The sequence below is a fragment of the Amaranthus tricolor genome, chromosome 15 (assembly GCF_026212465.1).
Source record: "Amaranthus tricolor cultivar Red isolate AtriRed21 chromosome 15, ASM2621246v1, whole genome shotgun sequence".
NCBI lineage: Eukaryota > Viridiplantae > Streptophyta > Magnoliopsida > Caryophyllales > Amaranthaceae > Amaranthus > Amaranthus tricolor.
The window spans coordinates 4284579-4293371 of NC_080061.1; the positions used below are offsets into that span (position 1 = coordinate 4284579).

At 34.2% G+C, this 8793-nt stretch overlaps 1 protein-coding gene across 4 annotated transcripts; it reads left to right on the forward strand.

Moving 5' to 3' along the window:
* Nucleotides 1-763: 763 nt before the first annotated feature.
* Nucleotides 764-7037, forward strand: LOC130801268 (uncharacterized). 4 transcript variants are annotated; one of them, XM_057665072.1, is made up of 10 exons: nucleotides 764-1766; nucleotides 2842-3453; nucleotides 3667-3752; nucleotides 3852-4306; nucleotides 4420-4794; nucleotides 4895-5165; nucleotides 5256-5486; nucleotides 5572-5696; nucleotides 5794-6164; nucleotides 6312-7037. In XM_057665072.1, exons 1-10 carry the CDS (start codon nucleotides 1677-1679, stop codon nucleotides 6750-6752), a joined length of 3057 nt encoding a protein of 1018 aa, XP_057521055.1. In that variant the 5' UTR covers nucleotides 764-1676; the 3' UTR covers nucleotides 6753-7037. The 4 variants fall into 4 exon arrangements, with proteins under 4 accessions (XP_057521055.1, XP_057521056.1, XP_057521057.1 ...); XM_057665073.1 differs by having other exon boundaries at nucleotides 764-1215; XM_057665074.1 differs by having other exon boundaries at nucleotides 768-1084; nucleotides 2778-3453.
* Nucleotides 7038-8793: the final 1756 nt, after the last annotated feature.

Below are 8793 nucleotides of genomic sequence, written 5' to 3' on the forward strand. Positions count from 1 at the left end.
ATGTAATGTTTTAATATGATAAAGAAAAGTGGTAAAAAAAATAATTTGAGGAGATTAAATGCGATAATGAATTTATAGATGAGAATAAGGATATTTGTGAAACCATTTTCAAAAGAAAAATGGTGCAAATAATTATAAGCAAGATATTTAAAATAAAAATTAAATATAAATTAGATAGATACTTTTTATTAAAACTATCTCACCTAGCATTGTTTGTCATCGAGAATTAACCGTTAAGAATGTGAAAAATGTTATAACCATCTCTTTGTAACTCTATTTTTACGTAGATATATATATCAACCATTAAAAATGTTGTGAAAATACAATTTATATGCATTAATAATTTCAAGTTCTCTTTTCATATTAACATATTACATTCACAAACTCATTATATTATGTTTTATATTTCTTATACTCAACATTTCAATTATCTCATCCACACGTATCTTAGTCCATTTGTTTATATCTTATTTAACAACAAAAATAATATAAGAAATTTACTTCCTTGTAACAAAAGCAAAATCACAAATTAAATTTACTCTATTTGTCTCTTTTTGTCAGATATTTTTCATTTGCCTTTTTAACTACTCTCAGTTTTAATTTATTAATCAAATGAATACAATTTTAAGTTTCTAACTATTATTGTAAGAAGTGCAAATATTTTATATGGAGAAAAGATAGGAAAACAAGAAATTATATAAAAAAGTAATAAATAAAAAATTAAAATCCTTGAATTTCAAAAGTCCTACCCAATCCCATTAAGTAACCACGTATCCCCCATAGACAAAGGCAATAGAAGTACACTCACTTTTTTAACAAGAAACAAATTTTTGGAATTCAAAAATTTTCCAAATGAGGGAAAGATTTTTTCTTTCTTTTTTATTTCTTTTTATTTTTATTACCCAAAATTAAAAATCTTTTTAATAAATAGAGGAGATTAGATGCATGAAGAAGAAGTAAATAACACGTTGCAGATGAGAGGTAGAAAATAAAAACAAAAGTTTCCGTAGCAGCACAAAAAATAAAAAACTTCGATTGGAGGAAAAAACGAGTAAATAATCAAACAAACATACATATAAAAAGGGTCAGTCTTCCCTGTTTGTTCCCTCTTTATTCCTCTGTTTATTTCTGGAATGTGTGATGAAGAAGAAATATCATAAATTTAAATCACTTCAAGAATTTTATAATCATGGTGATTTTCCTTTGATTCAAAAGGCATGTCTTTTCTTCTTTCATTTCCTTTAATTTGTTTCATTTGATTGGTTTTTATGATTATTCCGGGTTTAATTCTTATCTGTGTTACTTTATTTTCTTGCATGTTTGAATAAAATCCTATCTTTAGGTTTAGCATTTCATTCAAAATTTGGGCATTTTGTAAATTTGACTAGGGTTTTTTTTAGGAAGGGTTTATCAATGTGAAAAATTTGTGGGTTTGTAATCTTTTATTGTTTCTTCAATCTATAAACTATTTTGATGAGTATTATTATTAATTGTCGTAATCCCATTTGGTTTATTTTGAATTTTCTTTGATGGGGATTAGTTTAAAATTAAATGGGTTTATGACGACATAAATTATGTGGGTTATGTTTTTCCATTGTTTTTTTACGAACAAACAATTTTGTGGTTTAGATTGAATCTTGACTTTGTATTTGTTTATCTTTAAATGTCATTTTATTATGATTAATGAGATCTTAATTTCAATGGTGGGTGTTTCACGTGTAAGTGAATTAAAGGCTAAGCAGAATCATTATGGGGATTTGGGAGTGGTAATCACTAATCAATGTTTATATTATGTTTAATTTTGTATGATTCTTGTGTTAATTGAGCTGTTAAACATTGATTAGAATCATTCTTATGCCCCTTTATCATTATATAATCCATGCCCCATGATTGATTTTCTTGATTGTTGCCAAACATTTGCTTTAAATGACCCTCAAGATTGTATCTTCAGTGCATTTATATTGTGATTGAATTTTTTGGGGATTTTTAGTAATTTTTTTGTTGAATCATGAACAAGACAGAGAGATTAACAAGCCGATTTTTGTGGGGTGCTACTTAAAGTTTGTTTACAAACTATTGTATGATTTGTCATATAGAGACATTAGAACAGTTATTTTTCGAGATTAAAGCTTTGACATTATTGTTGTTGAAAAACAGTTGTGCTTTGACATAAATTTGGAGTTGAGGTACACCGTCTTATCGTTGATCATTCTATTATTTGGCTGCAAATGTTAGAAGACATGGTTAAGAGTATGTGAATATATATTTGTTATAACCTATATTCTGGTTGGTTTTCATTATTTTAGACGAAGCTGGTTACTGGTTTATACTTTATAGTGTTCTAGTGATTTATGTTGTAGTTTGCTGAGTTAATGATTCACACTGAATCACTGAGTTACTGGTTGTGCGATAATTAGATTGGATGTTTCTGAGCTTCAGGGATAAAAGGTGTTTGTATGATATGCATATATAATGATTGTTCAACATATATTGGAATGAACTATAATCGTGAAATGGAGTTTAGTAAGGTGTTTCCGTAAGGTGTTAGAAGTGTCGGATAAACTTGCATATGCTTTTATGTTTCTGATGTGATTTATTTATTAGTAACTTATTGTCTGCTCTCGAAGGAAAGCACTTGTATCTGAAATGTCGTACCTAGCTAGCACTTGAATGGACAGGTCTGTCAAGGTTTTTCAGGACTAAAGTTGTTTCAATTGTTTTTTCCCCTCTTGTGTACCATTCTGTCTCGTCCTTCACATTTTATGTAATAATATCAGGTATATTGAACAATTTGAAGATTATTTTTTTTGCGGAATGCCATTTTCTGAAATGTAAAAACAGGCTGCTGGCTTGAACAAAGTCTCATTGGATCAGTTGATTGTCGATCAAGCTTCCTTTCATGAATTATCTACTGAAACCGAAGACTTAAACCAAAGGCAGCTTTTCGCTAGTGAAACAAGTCATATTCAATCATTTGCTGAAAATTTTCGAAGTTTAGGTTATATGAAAGATCCTGTTCCATTCGAAAATTTGCAAATGTTGCAAAATTTGACTACTTCTCCGGACACAGTAAAACAGCACGATCAAGATTTTATTGACTGCAAAGGTGATGATAGCTCTTGCATTAGCAAAGATGATGCTCTGCGCTTTGGTGGTGTAGATCATAAGAATGTGACGTCTAGTGCAGCTTCGGTTAATAGTCCCTTTGCTGATGTTTGCGAGAAATTTGTAAGTCGTCAATCTATTACAGATGGCTCTCCAGTCGATCAAACGTCTGTTGAAGAAGGTGACCAGCATGCCACAATATCAAACAAGTATTCAAGTAAAGCTGTACTGCCAACACTAGGTTCTGCTGATGGCGTGAAGTCTAATTTACCATTTACAGGCACACAGATACCTCATCTTCAGAGCCAGGATATTATGGATGGCAATGGATCAGATGAATTGGTCGATGTATGTTGTTTTCATTATTTTTCCTAATTTTTCCGTTTCAGGTGGGTGGAGGGTGGGGGGTGTGATTGGGGGTTTTAGAAAGTTGTTTTCCGTTTCAGATGGATGGGGTTTTAGATTTGAGGGTGTTAGGCTTTCATAATTTTTTTTATTCAGTTTGCTTGTTCTCTTTTTTACTCATATGTGGATTGACATTGCATTTTTCATGTGTTATAGGTTAGAGTATGTGATATTTGTGGTGATGTTGGTCGGGAGGCATTGCTTGTTCTTTGTAGCCAGTGTAATGATGGAGCAGAGCATATGTAAGTCGTTAACTATGCATTTTTTTGAGTCAACGTGATTGCAACCCTTGCAAATCATGAATAGTGATGTGTATTTTCTTGCATTTTGGTTGTTGATAGTTATTGTATGACTCCAACGATGGATAAAGTCCCTGAAGATGATTGGTTGTGCGAAGAGTGTTTGTTAACGCAAGATTTGAAGAGACAGTGCCTAGCTGCAGTGAAGAGGCTAGATAATGCTCCAAAGCCTTCATGTTTGAGGGTTCAGCATGTCGGTAAAATGAAGAAAAATCATTTCAGTGATGCTTCCTTCTTATCTGATGAGAGACTTGGGCTTACTATGGAAATGAGATCAGAAATAAAGAAAATATTTTTTGACGGAAGGATAAAATCGCTGAAGTGCTCTGTCTCTGGGATGAAAACGCAGTTTTCTCGGGCTTCTTCATTGAAGATCTTGGGTGAAAACACAGCGCGCCAGGTATCTTCTTTTGTTGATCTTCCTGCTGAGAAAGCGATGAAGCAAAAATGTTCATCAGCTCATAGATCATCCAAATCTAAACAAGGATTATGTGGAGGCAAGTTGTTCTTGCTAATTCCCATGTGAATTGACAACGTGGTGGAGACGGCATATCTCTTTTTTAGTTCGTTTATGTCAATTACTCATTGACATTCTTTTTTTAATTTCCAGGATCTGCCAATGCTTCTGGGTCAATTATGGGAGTGCGATGCTCACAAGAAGACATACGTCAAAGCAGAAGGTCTACCGATGCAAGTTCTGACTGTGAACTCACAAATCATCATTCTGACAAGAAGCTGCACAAAAGAAAAGCCAAACATTATTTAATGTGGAAAAACAAAAGCCAAATGGGTTCATCGCTTTTTGGGTCTAGCCCTTCTAGATTTAACTCTACTAAGACCAAGAGCGTTTCGAGGAAGGTTAAGGCGACACATTCTTCTAGAAAGAACGTCAACATCAAAAAATCCTACCAGCTCAACGGCAATACAAATGTGAAGACACTTGTTCCCCAAAGTCATGAAGGCAAAGATTGTTCGAACACAATCAGTATTACTCTTCTCACATGCTCAATTTTTCCCATTTCTCTGGTGAATTGTTTCTCACTTCCACTTTACGGTCGCTAATCAGTTATTTGTTTTCTGTTCAGTTGTTAGACCTATTGAAGAAAGGAAGTCACCCTGTCAATCAAGTGACATAAATGTGACCGGTAATCCTGAACAGACAGTGAATTTAACCACTCAGAAAGCTGATTTTGACAATGTCCCAGAAGATAACAATGATCATTCAGTTGCTTCGCACAAAATTATGCCATTTGACTCTCAACGCGTGGAAGTCATGCCTACACCTGAACTGGCAAATGATGACTATATGGTTACGGCCATGATTTCTGTTGTCCCAGATCCTGCATGCATTTGGAAGTATGTCTCATATTTGCTTGTTTTCTTTTGTCTTCAGGTTTTATCTATGAATCAAAAGTATTCTGACAATGTGTTCTCATATCAATATAGGGGAATATTTAAATTGGAGAAAAGCGGAAAACTTCCATTCGAATGCTGTGGGGTAGAAGCGCACTTATCGACTTGCGCATCTTCCAGAGTAATTGGATTGGTTCATAAGTTCTCAACTGAGCTTCTGTTAAAGGAAGTTCCACGTTTGCAAACGTGGCCTATTCAATTTCAAAACTATCATCCGACAGAGCAAGATATTGCTCTCTACTTTTTTGCTCAAGATTTATCGAGGTAGCGATGATGGAATGAATCCTCTTTAGTGTTTCCTTGAAAAAAATTCAAGTTTTTGCTTTTGACTTTTGGGCATTTCTTACAGCTATGGAACAAGTTACAGAATGTTGCTTGAAGACGTGACAAACAATGATTCAGCTTTAGAGGCCAACTTTGGTGATTTTCAGCTTTTAGTTTTTCCGTCTAGCTTGCTTCCTTTGAGATCACAGCGTAAGCATTTCTTTGGCTTCAATAAGCTTTCTTTTTTTACTCGCTTTCCTGGAAAAATAAGTGTTTTCTTAGTCCCTAAACTGAACGTTTTTTACAGGCTGGAATTCTCTCCCGTTTTTCTGGGGCGTCTTTAGAACAAGGAAAGCTGATGACTCTTATAGCCCTAGCTTAAGCACGATGACGGTGAATGAAGCTTTTTCTTCTCCTGGTAGTTGTGGATCAGAGAGCAAATTTGTTTCTGCACCTCGTACATTCCACAACTTCATTCAAGTATCAGAAGTTGTTGATCCTATGGTTTTGCAATCTGCCGTGTTGGTCAAGTGTGGGGACCGAGGATATGAACGTGAAGTAGCTTCACCGGAAAAACATACTCCGAAAAGGAAGCAGGTCCGATCTCATACTATTCCTTTTGTCCATGATTGCAGAAACGAGGTTTTGGACTGTGGGCTATTTGGTGATAACTCGCAGGTATTGATCAAATTTCATTCCATGCCGGTAGTTCTTTTTCTTTCCCGACCCTTAAGTTAAGCAAGTTTTAACTTTCCAAATCTTCAATTTGTATGTGCAAAAGAATTTTATTTTGCATGAATTTATTTCTTTGAATTCGTTTTGCAGAAAGAAAAGATATTCGATAAAGATATAAAAAACATTAACAAGACTGATGGAGAAGGCATTACAGCAATCGACTTCTTTTCTGATGTAAATTACAAGGGTCAAAATTGCACTCGAGTCTATGAATCTGCCTCTGGATTCAGACAGACGTGTGATGTTGCTAGTGTTTCTTTTTCGTTAGACTCGGGACCATCAGGGTCATCTGATGGCGGGTACGCTAAATCAGCTAAAGAAGAACCATTAGAGAATTCTGGATACTATAACGCTATTAATCTCGACCTCTACTTGGGCAATAGATCAGAAGAAGCAGTCGATTTGAATTTGTCTCTTGGCTTGCCTAATATAAGCAGATATAACCCTAAAGAGTCGTTCAAGAATGGAAGCAGTCGAGATGGAAATGTTTCACTGGTCCTCTCTCTTGGATTGCCATCGTGGAATAGCTGACTGCTGGTATTTTAAGCTTCAACGTGTGTCGATGACTTGCTCTTAACACTGTTTCTGTTGCTGCTGCTCAGTCAGGCTTTAGGCATAATGATGTAAATACTAAATAGTACTTCTATAGAACAAAGGTATGTGATAAAATAGTAGCTAGGTGCTTATATGAGAATAAATTATAGAACTAGAAGCAAAAGTTCAGATGTCCGATGATAGTTAAAAATGTTACATACATATGAGAGCTGTTAATTTCGAGTTTCAAGCAATAATAGAGATCGTTTCAGCGGCAGCATATATTAGATTCCCATTGTTGTTTTTATATTAGTTTGGCTACGATGAACTCTTGCCATAAATGTTTGCTTGCTCGAGAGTGTCGATTGTCTAACAGTTGAAGCATTGCAGTGCAGATGGTTAATTTCCGAGCAGGAGATGGAATTTTTGAAATACTTAAGCAAAAAAAAAAAAAAAAAAAAAAAAAAAAATTAAATAAACTAAGTTATAAACTTACGTGAAAATCCAAAACCTGAGATTTGGCTCTGTTCGCAGTTACTAACTGCGAACAGGTCAAAAAAGACAAAAATAGTTGTTCCCACTTAGTAACTGGGAACAGCTATTTTGTCCTGTTGCTGTTCGCAGTTACTAACTGCGAACAGGTCAAAACAGGTCAAATAGCTGTTCGCGTATAGTAAGTGCGAACAACTGTTTTGTCTTTTTCACCTGTTCGCAGTTAGTAACTGCGAACAGCCCCGTACCTCAGGTTTGAGAATTTTATGCTTACTTTTGGAATAAGTTTGATTCTTAGTTTATTTTGTTAAATTTTTTTATTTTTTCTCTTATGTTTTTCAAATTTTCGCAGGAGATAGAGTCAGAGTTATGTTAATAGATTGTCACTTAAACCAAGTCTTTTAGGGTGCAAACAAACCTTTGATCTAAACACTATTTGTATCATTGTATGTGATATCGTTGTGTGACTTGGGTCTTAGTTTCAGTCCAATTGACGCAGTGATGAACTTAGCTTTCAGGTTAGGCTGGGGCGGGTGGGTGAAATATTCATATAAATATTTTGAAATTTTGATTTTAAAGGTATGAATTTTAGCTCATTTGCTTTTAAAGGTTTGAACTTTTATTTATTTTATAAAGGCTCGAATTTTAGAGTACATTCGCTTCTAAAGTTTCCAATGACTTTTAACCGGTTGAATAAGTTTTTCTTCACCAAAAACAGCTTTCTTCTTCCTCATTAATAGCTTCTTTGTTTTTTTCTTCCTCATTCAAATTCAGTTTCCTTCTTCAAGCAAACATTACTACTCACCTGTTAAAGAGAGTTTTCCTCCATTTATGAGATTTAACTTCCATCTTCAACCCACTTCCCAAATTATCCCTCCCTTCCTACCTCCTTACCATCATCATCCTCATATTTAACATAAAAACAAGAAAATTTGAATAAATAAACGAAAAAAAAGCTTCTTTACTTGAAAATTAAAACCTAAAAAATCGAGAAGAATAAAGAAGAGGAGGAGGCAACATTTGGCGTAAAGTAGGAACCTTATGATTGAGAAATTGCACACATTAAACTAGCCCAATCACCTTGTCTTCCATCATTTGACGACGGGATTGTAGCTGATGAAATAACTCATGTTTGTCTTGTTTGGGGTTTTTGTCGAGCAGATAAATTTGGCGAAGATATGGAGGTACTTAGAGAGATGGAGAGAAGAAACCCTAAGATCGCAAATAGCTCTTGCAGGTTTATAATTCTGAGTTGTGTAGAAATGAGTAACTGGATGTTGCTTTACAAGTTCACGAAATCATGATCTTCAATCATAAATCTGATGCAACTATTTATATCAGTTTAATTAGAGGTTTAGATGCTTATGATATTATTGAAGAGGCTCATGCATTGTCTTCTAAGAAAAATACCCAGAAACTCCAAAAAATCATTAAAAAAAATATGGCGAAGACAATCGAAATGGAAATCTAAAATTAATGAAATCCTAACTTTTTGAAATTGGGGATTTCAAAAATCAAAATAATACATGAAATTGAATTGAAGGTG